The sequence below is a fragment of the Drosophila montana genome, unplaced genomic scaffold (genome assembly GCF_035044405.1).
Source record: "Drosophila montana isolate Dmon_TW-CO22-7 unplaced genomic scaffold, ASM3504440v1 contig_2581_1, whole genome shotgun sequence".
In the NCBI taxonomy this organism is placed as follows: Eukaryota; Metazoa; Arthropoda; class Insecta; order Diptera; family Drosophilidae; genus Drosophila; species Drosophila montana.
The window spans coordinates 242,524-258,639 of NW_026997444.1; the positions used below are offsets into that span (position 1 = coordinate 242,524).

At 48.2% G+C, this 16,116-nt stretch overlaps 3 protein-coding genes across 4 annotated transcripts; 2 read left to right on the forward strand and 1 right to left on the reverse strand.

Moving 5' to 3' along the window:
* The first annotated feature begins 14 nt into the window (after positions 1-14).
* Positions 15-987, forward strand: Dpm1 (Dolichyl-phosphate mannosyltransferase subunit 1). Its single transcript, XM_064683111.1, has 3 exons — positions 15-178; positions 233-443; positions 516-987. The coding sequence occupies exons 1-3, from the start codon at positions 75-77 to the stop codon at positions 924-926; spliced, it is 726 nt and encodes a 241-aa protein (XP_064539181.1). The 5' UTR covers positions 15-74; the 3' UTR covers positions 927-987.
* LOC135428962 (uncharacterized) lies at positions 970-7,762 on the reverse strand. The gene is made up of 10 exons (XM_064683104.1): positions 7,505-7,762; positions 6,088-6,221; positions 5,815-6,017; positions 4,453-5,746; positions 3,954-4,059; positions 3,094-3,893; positions 2,296-3,034; positions 2,038-2,228; positions 1,503-1,978; positions 970-1,442 (listed from the first exon to the last, which is right to left on the reverse strand). The coding sequence occupies exons 2-10, from the start codon at positions 6,156-6,158 to the stop codon at positions 1,219-1,221; spliced, it is 4,104 nt and encodes a 1,367-aa protein (XP_064539174.1). The 5' UTR covers positions 6,159-6,221; positions 7,505-7,762; the 3' UTR covers positions 970-1,218.
* A 575-nt stretch (positions 7,763-8,337) lies between these two features.
* On the forward strand, positions 8,338-15,828 carry Hasp (Hig-anchoring scaffold protein). Of its 2 annotated transcripts, XM_064683041.1 has the most exons (16): positions 8,338-8,539; positions 8,921-9,223; positions 9,289-9,468; positions 9,551-9,742; positions 10,441-10,617; positions 11,055-11,237; positions 11,292-12,082; positions 12,142-12,349; positions 12,403-13,328; positions 13,382-13,489; positions 13,549-13,865; positions 13,928-14,073; positions 14,132-14,246; positions 14,302-14,420; positions 14,477-14,636; positions 14,710-15,828. In XM_064683041.1, exons 1-16 carry the CDS (start codon positions 8,488-8,490, stop codon positions 15,638-15,640), a joined length of 4,908 nt encoding a protein of 1,635 aa, XP_064539111.1. In that variant the 5' UTR covers positions 8,338-8,487; the 3' UTR covers positions 15,641-15,828. The 2 variants fall into 2 exon arrangements, with proteins under 2 accessions (XP_064539111.1, XP_064539110.1); XM_064683040.1 differs by lacking the exons at positions 11,055-11,237; positions 11,292-12,082; positions 12,142-12,349; ... (6 more) ...; positions 14,477-14,636; positions 14,710-15,828 and adding an exon at positions 10,687-10,930.
* The last annotated feature ends 288 nt before the right edge of the window (positions 15,829-16,116 follow it).

A 16,116-nucleotide genomic window follows, 5' to 3' on the forward strand; every position in this document is an offset into this window, starting at 1 on the left:
CGACAATTTTATACCCGGTTCGCTCTTCGACCGAACGAATCTGTTTAGCATGTTATTTGTATAAGCAAAACAAAATGCCAACAAATGGCCATAAATACAGCATTTTGCTGCCAACATACAATGAAAAAGACAATTTGCCAATTATTATATGGCTTATTGTGAAATATATGAAAGCTAGGTGAGTACATGACATATTATTAAGCTGGCAACTCGACTAAAGTTGTCTTTCCAGCGGCTACGAGTATGAGGTAATTGTTATTGACGATGGCAGTCCGGATGGCACATTGGACGTGGCTAAGGATTTGCAGAAGATCTATGGCGAGGAAAGAATTGTTTTACGTCCGCGCGCTGGCAAGCTCGGCCTAGGCACAGCCTACGTTCACGGAATTAAACATGCCACCGGCGACTTTATTATTATCATCGATGCCGATTTGAGTCATCATGTGAGCATAGATTATAGCCATGACGTGTGCCATGGATAAGGTACAAATATTTGCTTGCTTATTTTGTTGCAGCCCAAGTTCATACCCGAGTTCATAAAGCTGCAAGAGTCGGGCGACTATGACATCGTTTCTGGCACACGATATGCCGGCAACGGCGGCGTTTACGGCTGGGATTTTAAGCGCAAGCTCATCTCGCGCGGTGCCAATTATTTGTCCCAAGTGCTGTTGCGTCCAAATGCTAGCGATTTGACGGGCTCATTTCGGCTGTACAAGAAACCGGTACTGGAGAAGTGCATTGCCAGTTGCGTATCGAAGGGCTACGTCTTCCAAATGGAAATGTTGGTCCGCGCTCGCCAGCATAACTTCAGCATAGCCGAGGTGCCGATATCCTTCGTGGATCGCATTTACGGCACTTCGAAACTGGGTGGCACGGAGATCATTCAGTTCGCTAAGAATCTGCTGTATTTATTTGTTACAACCTGAGAAGAAGTTGCAACAGACGAGAACAACAATAAAGCTACATATATAGAGATGACTTAATGAATTTTGTATTTGTTATTTTTTGGTTATTTGTTTAGCCTTTTGTACATCTGGTAAGTTTTTAAGAATTTTACATACAACTAATGAACTATGCATGAGAAGATTCTTTTTGTGATATTTATATCGTTCGGAATTGTAATTTCTTTTCATTTGTTTTTGTGTGTCATTTTCATATATGTATGCTTTAATTTGAATAATGATATCTAATGTTAATTGATCCAGGTATCTGACCCCATTAATTACTTAAGTTGAAAACTTTGTGCTGGTTGTCGGGATTGCCATATAAGGTGCCACAGTCATCCTCCAGGGCGTTGGCAGTGTTGCTGCCACCATAATTCTTCAGCGCCAGCGTTAGTAGATCGTTGCGATCTCTGAGAGCCAATACTACGAACGCACCATTTGGCAAAATCTCGCAGGTGCTGATCTGTGCGGGTGGCTTAAAAACAGCCAGCGACTTGGCTGGGAACAAGAGCGAAAAAGTAACGCAACAGTGACTTGGAACTTGACCAGTTTTCTCACCTGAGCTCAACTCCCACATGCGTATTGCGCTGTCGCGGCCCTCCTTGTCGAACGACAACAGCACTTTGCCCAATGGATCCAGTTTCAAGTATGTTACAGGCGCATTGTGTCCAATTAGCGTACACTTGCAGTTGCCCGTAACCAGATCCCATATTAATATTTTGGCATCCTCCAGGCCGGCAATGACGCAAGCATTCAGTTGGGATATGGCCAGGGAAACTGTATTACAGCTGGGCTTCCATTTCTTGAACAAGGTACCGCTTTGCAGATCATAGACCACAATGAAATTTGGCGTTGTTGGCTCGTTGAGTTCCTTGGCTACCACACACACATAAGATCCTTCATGCGTGATCGCTGATAGCGAGGTGACAAAGTCATGATGCGGAATTCGCAGATCGTAGAGCAATTTACGTTGCGATAAATGCCAAACGAGCAGAGGAAATGGCTTCTGCGTCTCGTCGCCGCAAACCAAAATCCTGAAAAAATAATGCGAATTTTACGGCAAAGTTCATGTGGTCAACAAATAATTGCTCACCGTCCGTCGCCGGAGACTAGCAGCGAGTTCAGGAAGCGATCCTCGCCCGCCTTAAAGGTGGTCACACAATCGCCTGACTCCAGATTCATTAGATTCACATACATGCGGTTGCGCGAGAGACAAACCAGGTGATTCTGATCGTGCAGGCCAAAGTAGGGCATCTTCTGGTTCATCACGCCCTTTAATGTGACCTGCCAAATAGTAAAATTGGATAGCATCAACAAAGTCTCCACATGTTCTCTCAATATAAAAGCATACCTTAAACTTTCCCTCGTCCAGGTTGATGACTCGAATCTCGCGACGACACAGCACAGCTGCTTCGTAATTACCAACTGGACACATGGCCGTCGGTTGCTGTATGCCCTGGAGTTCGCGTATGCGACAGCAGTTCTTTACATCCCAGATGCAAATCTCGGCACGCTCTGTGCACAAGGACGCCACATAGCAGCCAGGTTGCGGCAGATTCATGAGCACATCGTAGCCCCGAACAGAGGCTGAAGCGTCGGGGCTGGAATTGTCGCCTTCGACTGGTCCCTTATCATTATCATTGTCATTGTCATTGGCATCAAGATCGGCGTTGAGTATCTCGAGAAAGGCAAACTCCAGCTCATTGGTATACTCCCACCAGGAGCGTATTTTCTCGTCGTCCTTCAGCGTAGACGACTCCTTGAAGCGCGTCTTCAGATAATATTTCATAAGCGTATAGAATTGCTGGCCGTCATAGCTAAGCTCGTGGAGGTATCGCACCAGGAACTGCTTTAGAAAGCTGATATGCACATAGCCCTTGGATCCCTCCTGGCCAGCCAGCCACTCGGCATGCAGAATGTCATGCATTAGATGCGCCGGACCCGTTGCATGCACCTTATTGGCTATCCACTGCAGGTCCGTAAAGTAGAAGCAATTGTAGAGTATATCGATTTTGTGCGGCGCCGGCTTATCCTCGATTACCGCACAGAAGTGATGATAAGGCAGTTTTAAGTACTTCTGATAGTTGTAGCTGAAAATTGAACAGATTGAATTTAAAGTGGCCATCAATTTGGAGGAGTGTTGTCTTACGTTCGCACGCCCGCGCTGGCCTTGAACTCGCTGTCCTGACGGTCGAAGTAGTCCCGTAGCGCTTCATGTACCAGCCACTGCTTCTGGGCATACCTCGCCAGGACGGCGCGCCCGAAGCTCCTGTCCGCTATTCTTATATTCTTAAGACCTAAAAGCATTGGTCCCATCAGCCAACAGAACTTGGACCATATTTTGAAGACGACCTGCGCCTCCAGCTGTGTGATCTTTTGAAAAACGCCCAAGCAATCGCTCTCTCGTATGCCCCAAGGCGACAGACGCACGATCAGTAGCAACAGTTCCACCTGGTCTGCGGCAAACTTGCTCTCCAGCACCTGCAGGATCTTGCTGGATATGTCGCCGATTTCGCTAATTGGCTGCGACACATGGCCCAGCCAGGCCAGCCACCAGAGCGACTTCGCATGGTATGGCGTCTTGCCGTGGAGCGATTTCCAATCGTCGGGCAGTTTGAGTGCCCCGTTCGCCGCGTAGAAGTCGCCGCCGCCGGAGCTGAGTATATCGTGCCACTGGCGCTCCGTGAACTGGCGCAGACGAAGAAAACAGCGCTGTGGAATGCCCAGCTGCGCCAGCGCGGCGAGCATATCAAACGAATCACCGCTGGTATCTTCGTCCTCCCTCTCGCTGACAGTCAATATCAGCTTGCCGCAGCTGCCCAGCTGCATTGGCAGCCAATCCAGTGCCACATCGCACTCCAGTTCATCCAGACCATCAATGATCAGCACAAAAAACCGCTGCTGTCGTCCCAAAATCTCCCTTATGACTCCTGCATAGGCTTCCAGTGTCTGTGGATGGAGTGTACAAATTGGAACTTTGGGCTTTTTGCTGATCTCCGGCATACTTACATGTGGCACCTGACACTGTTGGCCCGTCTCGAGCACCGACATCTGATTGGCTATGGACCCGAACAGCGAGCTGATGTCCGAGGAGCGTGCGCTCAAATTCGCATATCTAAGGCAGAAAAACATCATCATTTAGTAAGGATTAGGATTAGGAATGCATATCAGGGAGCTGTCTTTAACGGGACGCTGACAATTTTATACTCTTTTAGTCTGGGGACATTCTAAGAAAGTTGAGCTGATATTAATGAGAAGATTCACTCTGAGTGGGAAATGCGATCAAGGGTTCTATCTTCCTCCGATCGGAGGATCCATTCAGCGGGCGGGTCAATTTCAAGATCTTCTTTAAATATCTATTTAGGATATTTATTTGCATACTTGTTGAAAAAATTGTAATGCTCTCTGAGACGGTAAACCAATAAGTCATCTCTTGGTGGACATCGCATTGGGTTTGCCTTTCTTTAGATTTAGATGTAGATTGAACCGCAAATCGCATTCGACTCACCTCAGTACCAGCTGTGCCTCCGGCTTCCAACGATGCACATTCTCCATAATCTTGGACACGAGCACACTTTTGCCGCTCCCTCGGGCGCCCGAAATGACCAGCGGCTGTGCGGTTCCATCGCGTATGTAACGCTTAACATCATTCATGATGTCGAAATTGGCCGAGTTCTGGGCGAGCAGCTTCGAGTAGTGGCCAATCAGCTGAATCTCGTCGAGCAGCACGCGGTCCACGCCCAGCGTGTTGTGGGGTATGCTCTTTTGCTGATGCTCCTCAAAGATGCTCGCCAGCGATTTGTCCAGCAGGTTTTCAATTACCGCAGACAGTTCGTCGTCGAGGATGGTCATGGTGGGCAACAGCCGAATGAGATTCTTCTCGCACAGCTGACTCTTGAGCTCCGCATAGATGCGTGTTATGCGCCGCAGCACCTCGAGCTCCAGCTGGGTGGCGTTCTCCGGGGCGCGTGAGTAGTGGGCACCTGTCTGTATCCAAATGCAGCGTTTCGCCAACTCCTGACTCATCAGCACCGTGTTGTTGATCTCCTGCTCGACGACAGTCGTGAGATACGAATCCTTGACGTCGTCCGAAAAGAGACGCAGCAGCACGGCGAGCAGCTCGTTCAGCTCAGCATTGACCTGCGTGGAGTAGGGATCGATCTGCTGCGTGTACAGCCGATGGCACATTGGCTGATACGAGTTGTCAATGGTATACCACTTTTCCAGCAGCAGTTTCTCCGAATCGCTGGCGGCACTCAGCACCGAGGTAAAGTCCTGGCTCTCGATTGTGAGCGGCAGCATGGGTGTGCCCAGTGTGGAGCCCAGGAAGAGCACGGGTATGATGTAGGCTCCTGTCGCATGGCGGGTTATCTCGCACAGGCAATTGGCTGCTTCCTCGTGGCCGCCCTGTGCCTCCAGCGGCGTTTGCGTCCAGCGCTTAACCTCCAGCAGCCTTGAAAAGTCCTTCTTGGGATTGCCATTCGCCTGCTCCAGCGACGCCCCCGTCGCTGCCGCATCCTTTGCCGTCGACTCGCTGTCGTGCACATCGGCAATAATAAAGTCGAATCCCTTACTTTGGCACTTGCTTTTAAAATGTTTGTACAGGCTGTAGATGACACGCTTGTGCTTCTTGTACTCGGTGCTGTTGTCGGCCAGTATATAGATGACAATCTTCTTGTCGCGCTCGATTTTGCGGCCGGGCGGCGGCTTGCCCTGCAGCATGCTCAGATTGCTCATGCCCGGACTAACATTGGCCACATCGCTAGGCGCCTGCGCCCCCTGCGGTGTGGTGATGTTGGAGTCTGCAATTTTTGGAGAAGGTCATGTCGAATGGAACACAAATACTATTTGCTGCTAGTCAAGAGCTCACCCTTCTCTGATGCAATGGGCTTCGGCTGAGGCAACGGATGTGGGTGCTGCTGCTGCTGATTGCCATATGTGTCATTGATCTGCGTCGCCTCCGGCAGGGCCTCCACATCGGCCAGCGGCGCTCTCCTCACATTGATGTCGTTCGCATCGTGACTTAGCAGCGCGTCCTTTTTATCCGCGCCGGCTTCCTCGTACGGGGGCGAGCTGAAGAACAATCAACATTTATACATTGGTCATAAGGATACTTTGGGAATTAATTGCGCAATAAACCTACTCATCTGATTTCTCGGATGAGCTGTCCTTGTCCTTCTTCTTCTTTTGCCCGGAGCTGCACACGTTGCCCATGGTTAGTGAAAGGGTTGCGCTCTTCTTTTAACCTTTATTAAGTTAAAATTAACTATTTATGTCCTGCAATTAATATGAAGCGGTAGTCAAATTAAACAACTGGACAAAAATATAACAAACATAAATAAATAACAAATTGTTGCCAAGTAAATATGTTAACTGCACATGCATTTTTGAGTTTATTTCAAACACGGGTCTAAGATTCTCAAGATTCGATTTACAAAAACTCTTAGCTCCGCTTTTTTGTTTACTAATTATAAGCATTTGTTATTTATATGCAAAGTAGCTAGGGTTCCTGGAGTGTCCCCATATCGATTTACATTAAAGCCTAGGCTTTAATTTTACGCCAGGTACACACTGGTAAAACATTGGAGTGGGAAAGCAATTACGCACAGGCGGCCGTTTCTGTTTATATCAGCGGAAAATTCAGAATAATTTGTATATCAAATTGTCGTACGTTGAATACGTTAAAGATTTCCTTTTGTTTCAGCGCAATTCGCATATATTTATCAAATATTTTGAGTCTTTCACTACCACAACAGGTCAATGACAAAAACAAAAAAAAAAAAAGAGTGTACTTTGCGTCCTGTGCGAAGAGAGACCAAGAGCGCAAGAGGGCGAAAGAGAGTAGCAAAGAGAGAAAGCTCACCGAACGCATGCTCTCTGCTTAACTTTTATAGAGATTTTCTGCGCTCAAATTGGCATTGGCGTTAATCAAGTGGCCGCCTTGGTGGGTGGGTGGGTTGGCTGGCTGGTTCGTTGCTCTGATGGTCTGGCCTGGCCTGGTCTGGTCTGGTCTTGGTCTCGTTGCAGGTCTCGCTTTTTGGTCTGGATTTTTGTGTACACGCTTGAAAATTGTTGACGCGCAAACGGCTGACCCCTTGCGGATTCAATGTCTACTGCGCTGCTTGGCAGCAATATAAATATTTTTGGTTAAATATTTATTGGATATCAAAATATTTTCAATCGTGCCACCTTTTTTATTCAGTTGCTCTATAAATAAACTTGTTTCAAATACACACAGCAGTAAATATGTATGAACCGACATACATACATGGGCACATATGTATTTAGAACATTTTGTTTTTTATTTGCCTTTTGGCTTCGACATTTTGTCGCGCATTAGTCGCACTTTTTTAAATTTCTCAATAGCAATTAATTTGTCCAAGCATTCCTTTAATAATAATAATGATATTTTTTGCGCATATGTCACTTACACTGCTCGCATATGTGTGCGCTTTTGTGTGCTCATGTGTGTGTGAGAGAGGGGGTGGGGGTGTGCTTGTGTGTATGCATCGCTTAGTTGGTTTTTTGATTTATTTTAATACACAAATTCTGGCACTTACTTTTCTTTACGCGCTTTCCGCACGCGCCCCTCACTCCCCGCCGTACCAGAAACCGAAACCAAAACCCGAAGCCCAAACCCGAACCCTAACCCGAACCCAAAGCGAACAAATTTAAAACATTTCCACCCACTGCACTTGCACTTGCCGTTATTTGTTTTTGTTTCACTTTTTTATAACACAGCACTCTCAATTAATTGCTTAATAAAAACGTTCGCCGCACATTTACACTAAGACATTTTCGACCAAAAAAAAAAAAATATTGTTTTTTTTTTTTGCTCTGCGCCTTTTTTTCCCACTTCTTTCGCTTTCGCGCTTTAGATAGTAATTTTCCCGTTTTGTGCGTTATGCTCCGTGCCGTGCGTCGTTCTGCCTGTGAGCGTTGGAAAATTTCTCGACGAAGAAACGTGTGGCGAAAGCTTTTCAAGCGAAAGCTCTCACGCTCTCCCAAGTTCTTAGCGAGGGCTGCAATTAGTGAGGAAAAGTGTAGCAGCAACTGGAAAAGGGTAGCAAACAATTATTCGAATCTGACCGTTGAAGATGGTGGAATATAAAATGTGAGCTATAAGTAAACAAAACCTCAAGCACAAATAATAGAAGGTCTTCAATTAGATACGTTTGGATAAAAGACGCCAAAGAGAATGCACCATTTGTTAATATTCTATTCTAATTAGACATTGGCATTCGTAGATTTCGGAGTGCTTAGCAAGGTTTCAAACCATCAACATATCCGAACGCATCCTATGCCCGTCAAAACGGATGCTGCTCTCGCCTCGTGCCACAGGCTGAGAGCAAAATGTCCAAAATTCCAGCAGCTGAGCTGCATTTCGCGTTGTTTCGCCAAAGTGTGCAGACTGCAGTTTTGTAAACTCCGCTCATAAATCGCATTAAATTGTTATAACTTATTAATAGAGTATATTAAATTTGACAGATGTAAACCGCATTGAGAAAAACACACAGAAACGAGTTAAAATACGGTTTTCAAAATGAATCGTCTGCTGCTACAATGTCTGGTGACCACGATTCTGGTCTACAAAGGTGAAAACTAATCTCTTACAGATGCAATTAGTTGCAACAATATCGTTAAATACTTGAATCGATTTTTAAACGGTTAATAATAATAAGCTAAAAGGTAGCTGACGGGCAAAACTGAAAAATGTATATGCTGCTGGTTATATAAGCAGGTGGCCAATGCGCAGGCTCCTAATGCTGCCTGGACGGGCCGACCAACTGACTGACTGACTGACATCCACCTAAATGGGTCAATGTTGTCGAGGGCAGCTCAGCCTTTGGCTGGGAGAGGCAGCCGAGCAAAACAGAGAGAAAAGAAACGAGAATCAAAACAAAGGGGCAAACAATGGGGCTGCGTTCAGTGACATCTGTTTAGAGTCCAGAATGTTTATTGTACGCTCTTTGCAGTCATTTCGGTGCCCACCGGCCAGACGACAGTGGTGAGCGGACAGACCACCACGGAGATACCGCAGCAGGATGATGACGATGACGACTGGGACGAGGGCGATGATTCGCTGGAGTCCGATGATGATGGGCGCGTCTATAAGAATCCGCGCAATTCGCCCTCGACGGAGTGTCCGCGGGATGAGGAGCAGGCCACGCTGCTGGGCCAGAAATGTTTGCGCAAGTGCTCCTCGGATGAGGATTGCAAGAGCAAGAAAAAGAAATGCCTATGCGATGGCGTCTGCGGCAATTCCTGCATCAAGCCGGGTGAGTCCTGAAAATATTCAAAGATAAACACATTTTCTGACTAATATTTTGTTTACATGCCATAGATCGTGAATGTCCGGAGCTAGCGCAACCCAGTCTGGGACAGGTTACCGTGGCGGGTCGTCACTTCGGTGCTCGCGCTTCCTATTCCTGTCCACATGGCTACCACGTGGTGGGCCTGCAGAGCCGCCTCTGCCAGGCCGACGGCAACTGGGCCGGCGCCGAGCCAGCCTGCAAGCAAAACAGTAAGCGCAGCCAAGCACTCCCATCACCACTCAACGAGCTAATCCTTATTGTTGTCCTCAATTGGCATCTACTCCACTCCAGTCTACTGCCTAAAGCCGCCGCAGATTGAGCACGCACGCAACTCGGCGCTGCCGGAGCAGGAGACCTTCGACCTGGACTCAACGGTTCAATACCATTGCTATACGGGCTATGTGACCAACGGGTTTCCACGTGCCAAGTGCCTGGCCATCGACAATCTGGCCAGCTGGTACGGACCGGACATTCAGTGCGAACGTAAGTGCTCCAAGTGTGCTCTAAGGAATTATTAAAATAAAAATTAATATGATAAGTGCAATTTTTATTTAATTTTTGACATGACGAATTTTAAATTTATTTTTAAAACTCCTCTGTAAAAAAAAAAAACAAACATGAGTTTGCCTTAAGAACAGCACAAATTATATATATATTATATATATTATTAAATATATTATATATTATTATATATATTATATATTATCAGTAATTAAATTCAGTAATATATCAGTAATTATATTTTTTTGCCTCTCACTGAATAATGACATTTATAAATTTAAATATATTTTTAAAATTCTTCTGTAACAAAAACCAACATGAGATTGCATTAAGAACAGTAGAGATGCTATTATATATATATTATAAATTATTATTATTATTTATTTATTTATTTATTCATTTATATTAATTTATATTATATTATTGTGCCTCTCACTGAATAATGACATTTATAGTTCATTTCCCTTATCTGAAAAAAAAATGCAATCATTTCCTTACTATAAAGTTGAAAGTCTGATCCTTCAGCTGGAGCAATTTCATCCTGCTTATAGCTTCTGTGTCCATAGTCTGAATCCTCTCCAATTTAGAGCCTTATTAATCTGTAGATGTCCAGATTGTATATAAACTCTATAAAATGTTAAATGATTTGAATTCAACCCGCTTTACTTGCCTGATTTCAGCTCGTTCCTGTGGTCAACCGCCAGATCCGGCCTATGGCTGGCACGCCGGGGAATGCTATACGTACGGCTGCAAGATAACCTATAACTGCGGCACGGGCTACGAGCTGGTGGGCAAGCACGAGCGCTACTGTCAGTCGGATGGCTCGTGGACGCCCAAGGAGCTGCCGACCTGTGTCTGTGAGTATTATTTCGAATTTATAAGCCATTATTTTTCTTATGTCTTTATAATTTACCAACCCACCAAAGCGGATAACATTTACGTAAATCTAACCACGACCCAAGCAACGTTGTCTTAACCAGGCCCAAAGTTAGTTTTGGCAATTTGTTCCGAGCTAAAGCTTTTCGTTGCTCCTAGCCAAAATTGTTAATATTTATCGTTCTTCATTCAATAATAGCGTTAAAAAAAGAATTGTTCAAATTTTATGCAAAAAAAAGTTGTTGTTGGAATTAATAAAAGTTACCACAAATCTTAAGAAAAACTTGAACCAAACCCGAAGTTGTTTTATTTGATTTGGCGGTTTCCTGCGAGCGGTTCTCTAAGATTTGTGATAGCTTTTAATGCCAGCTATGCCCAGCTCCGCTTTTAATTAGCCCTCATCCTCTAATCTTCGCAGTGGTCACTTCTGTGGTCTGTCCCACTCCGGAGAATCCCAAAAACGGCAAGGCCACGTACACAACGTTGGCCTACAACTCGGTTGTCAGCTACGAGTGCCGCTATGGCTACACCTTGGTGGGCGAGAGCTCCAGCCGCTGTGGAGCCAGCGCCAAGTGGAGTGGTACCGTGCCCAGCTGCAAGGGTACGTAATTGGAGCGCTTGTATAGGGACATGTGTGCTATACAAATTCTTGCAGAGATCAACTGCGGACATCCGGGTGTGCTGTACAATGGCTGGATCGAGAATATCGAGGCGGGCACCGGCCTGGGCGCCAGCATCATCTTTCGCTGCCAGCCGGAAATGCTGATCAACGGATTGGGCTCGAGTGTCTGTCAGATCGATGGACGCTGGCGCAACGCCTTGCCCGAGTGCCTGGCGCCTTGTGTGGTGCCCACCATATCGCAGGGCTTCGTCATACCCATTGAGATAACAACCGATGAGAATGGGACTACGATAGTCGCCGCCACGACGACCACAACGCAATCGCCCACCCAGATTGTGGGCGGCGTGGAGAAGGTCAGGCACGGCACAGCGCTGGAGGTCAAGTGCGATGAGAACTATGAGTTTCCCGTATCGCTGCTGAGTCCGCCAACCTGCAACAATGGCACCTGGAGCATCATACCACGTTGTGTGCCGGCACGCTGCAAGAGCATGCCCAAGCCGCCGAAGCATGGCATGGTGATGGCTCCGAAGACGGAGCACGGCATGAAGGCGAGGTTCAAGTGCAAGGATGGCTTCAAGCTGGTCAGTCCCGAGGGCAGGGACATCACCGATCCGCACGACTATGTGCTAACGTGCTCCTTCGGCAACTGGACCGGCGAGACGCCCAAATGCGATGAGGTCTTCTGCTCGTTTCCGGGCTACATACCCAATGGCAAGGTGCTGCTCGTCGGCAATATGGGACTCTACGACTATCGTCCGTATGTCAAGAAGATTGTCAACAACAAGCAGATCATGTACGACTGCGACAAGGGCTACGTCCTGGAGGTAACCTAACTCGCATTCCTTTCAATTCCCAATTTCGGTTTCATGTCCACTTTTTCCAGGTGGGACCGCCCGGCGCCACCTGTGTCGGCGGCAAATGGCGTCCGTTAGATCTGCCGCAGTGTCTACTTGGCCAGCATCCGCGTTTGCGCTGGAATCGTCGCCGCCGGCGCTCCTTGCAGCTGCGCCAGCTACGCTCCGTCTATCTGCTGCGGCGTCAGCGCCAGCTCCAACGCCAACTGGACGAGCACAAGGAAATCGCACGGGCGGGTGAGTTCGGAGCTGCTCTCATATGAATTCCATCAACGGATATTTTCCTGCAGCTGGGACGTCGGGTGAGCGCGTTAAGCGCAGCGCCTATCCCAATCCCAATCCGAATCCGTCGGACATTGATGTGGCCTACTCGAAGTACTATCAGAAGATCAAGGAGCGCTACCTGCGCTATGTGCGCAAGATTCTGGGCCACAATCGCCTGTACAAGCCGGTGCACGTTCAGGACGGACGCTGGTATAACCAGTACAACAATCCGGAGCTGGTCATGATGCGCAAGGCCACCCACAAGTGGCGCAATGCAGCCGACGGCGATGACTACGGCGACTTGAACGAGTATCGTGGCGGTGTCCTCACCTTGCCCAACATAAATCAGAGCTCGCGTTACCGCTCGTCGCACAGCTCCAATGAGGCACCCGCGCCCGCAGCCGGACGCCAGTTGTCCAGGAATACGACACGCGCCCTAATCGAACAGCTTAAATCTCAGATTGTGCGTCGTCGCCGCAAGCGCAGCAGCTCCACGGCGTCCTCATCCGCCACGCTGCCCGACGCCGACCTGGATACGAGTGATGGCGGCGAGGCGAGCAGGGCTGCCGGCGGCAAGCGGCTGCGTGGTCCTTGCGAGGATCTCGACTGGGATTCGTTTGCCAATATAACCACGGTGCGGCCGGGTAAGGCGCCGGGCAGAAACTCGGTAGGGATTATGCTGCATCTGGAATGCAATGCGGGCTTCAAGCTGAACATCAAAGGCGAGAATGCGACGGCGCGTTGCATCCGCGGCATCTGGAAGCCGGATACGCCCAAGTGCATGTCGGCCCCGTGCCTGGTGCCGGCCGTGGAGCACGGCAAGTACTACAAAGTGGAGCCGCACACCAAGGAGCTGAGCGATACGCCCTCCCTGACGCTACTCTCCACCTACGAGGAGATCCAGTCCAATGAGTTTATAACTCTCGAATGCGAGGAGGGATTCAACATTCAGGTTTGTCTTTGATTCATTCAGCTAGCTATCCTTATGCCATCGCTGACTTTCAGGGATCCGCCCAGTTGCGTTGCGCCCATGGCTCCTGGTCTGTCAACGCCTTCTCGGAATGCACCTCCCTGCCGTGCACGCTGCCCAACATACCCGGCGTCATCTACGAGGCAAGTTAGCCACCTTCCAATTCAGATGCCACGTTTGCTTTAAACACATTTCTGCACAGGGCGGCTATCGCGCTGGCCTCACCATTGGCCACGGCAGCACGGTCAGCGTTCGCTGTGAACTGTCCACCAATGCCAATCCCATCGAGATGTCTTGTCTGAAGGGCGTCCTCACGCCGCCCAGTATACCCTGCGAGTCGGGCCTACGCAAATCACGTGAGGAGCTCGAACATGCCACGCCCACTTCCACAACGCACACTAAAATCGAGCACGAGCTGGATGAGCTGCAACATCTGCACGATAACAACACCGATGACCACGGAGATGAGCTGAAAATGTGCGGCCATCCCAGCTTGACGGACGGCGCCCTCGTCTACAAGTAAGTCGCAACGGCTCCGGCTCCGGCTCCGGTCGAGACGCAAGTAACCACTTTCTCTCCAGAAACGCCGACCATGCGGAGATTGATCCCGCCTACGAGAGCGGCACAGAGATCTACTTCAATTGCATACCCAATGCTGCCGGCGATCGTCAGACCTGGCGCATCATATGCGACAACGGGCAGTGGGTGGGACGCTCCTACAACTGCGGTACGTTCCGTTCACCTTTGATCCATGAGCCTTGAAATTTAAAGTATCCATTAAACAGAGAACGGCACGTGCTTGTTTAAGAACAACGAAGCGAATGTGGTCAGCTTTTACAATGATCTGGAAATTAGAGAGGACGTCGTCGAGTTTCCCCCAGGTGCTACTATTATATCCAGGTACGTCCAATTGACCAAGCTGGACGTCGCTAACTCTATGCAATCCATTTTTTAGATGCGTGGATATTGGCAAGTTCTCGATGACGGGCAGCCACGACCGGACCTGCATACACTCGGAGTGGACCAACACGAAGCCCGTGTGCTCGGGCCTCAATCAGGAAAATGATTATGCCAGTACGTAGAATATTTCAGAAAATTTGTTCCTGGTCTTAAAACCAATCCGACCACAGTGGAGAAGGCGCCCACCATACTGTTTCGCCATCAGAACGGACCCATCGCCCAGAGCAACGATGGCAAGCTCATTGTCTATCCGGGCACCACGCTACACATGGAATGCCTGTGGATGCGCCGCTTTGGTAATCCCAAGTGGAATGTCAGTCATGTCTACAAGTGGGTATCAGCTGGATTTTCGCCAACACAAACCGACTGACATTTAATATCACATTGTATCACGATATTCCAGAAACTATACGGAGGGCTGGGTGACGGAGGCGGATGAGGGACGAGATTCAACGCTGGAATATCGCCTGAGCATATTCGATGCGGTGGCCGAGGACTCTGGCACCTACGCCTGCATGACACCCGCCCGACATGAGCACGCCGTTGAGGTGGTCGTCAAGGAAATTAATTGCCCAGAGATACCCATACGGCGCGGTTTGATAGTCAATACGAACGATACGAAATTGAGCACACGCGTGCTGTTGTCCTGTTCCAATGGCAACTCGTTGATTGGCGCATCGGAGCTGTTTTGTTTACCCAGTGGCAATTGGAGCGCGCTGTTGCCGGTTTGCGAGAGCGTGGAGTGCGGCGATATACCGCTGATGCCGAATAATGTTAGCTCACCGCGCGTTTCCGTGCTGTCGCGTGAGGTGGGCGGACGGGCGGCATTCTCCTGCGCCACGGGTTACGGATTGCGCGGCCCATCTGAGGCCATCTGTTTGCCTACGGGCGAATGGGCGACACCGTTTCCAACCTGTGTCGAAGTGCAATGCGATAATCCTGGTGCGCCGCAAAACGGTTACGCCCAGGGCTCGGCACCATATCGTGCCGGCGATGTGGTCCAATTCAATTGCAACCCGGAATACATGATGCAAGGTCAGCCAATAATTGCCTGTCAGGATAACGGACGCTGGTCGGGCGGTTTGCCCAAATGTGTGCAGGCCTGCTCGTATCCGGGCACCGCCATCAGTGGTCGCATGTCCTCGGTCAAGTTCTACTATGCCATTGGCGAGAGCATTACCTTTACCTGCGATGCAGGCCTCGAGCTGCGCGGCTCAAAGGTTCTCAAGTGCATGAAGAATGGAAAATGGTCGAGCGCTATACCGACTTGTGTGGCAAATGATGGGCCCGCCGGCGCCGTCGGTACTAATAAGCATTTGGCAACCATGGGTTAAGCGGAGTTTGAATTGAGTTTAAAATCAAAGTGATACTAATACATATGTACTTACTAATGCACATTCAAAAAAACAGACACGTGTATACTAATTGTGACATGTACTTGCAATTCAACAATAATTGTATTTGTAATTGTCTTGCGTCGTCATTTTACTATCAATAAATGTTCAGTCAAATATAATACAAATATAAGCCAAGTTGGCGCCAAAAATCTGCTTGTTGCCTATCGATGCTCGATAAATGTTTGGTTCACAGTTCATCTGATCACAACATCGTGACGAGCGAATTTCAGTACAGTTAATTCGACTGTGACGTTAACATTAACATTAACAGTGTTAGGCGTTAAAAGATTTTTAAAATTAAGAGAATTTTATATTCCAATATTGTGAATTATTCGTAATCCTATGCTAACAATTTAAAAACTCATTTGAAAGTTGACGATTTTAAAATACTTTTATCGCACTCAAAAAATTCG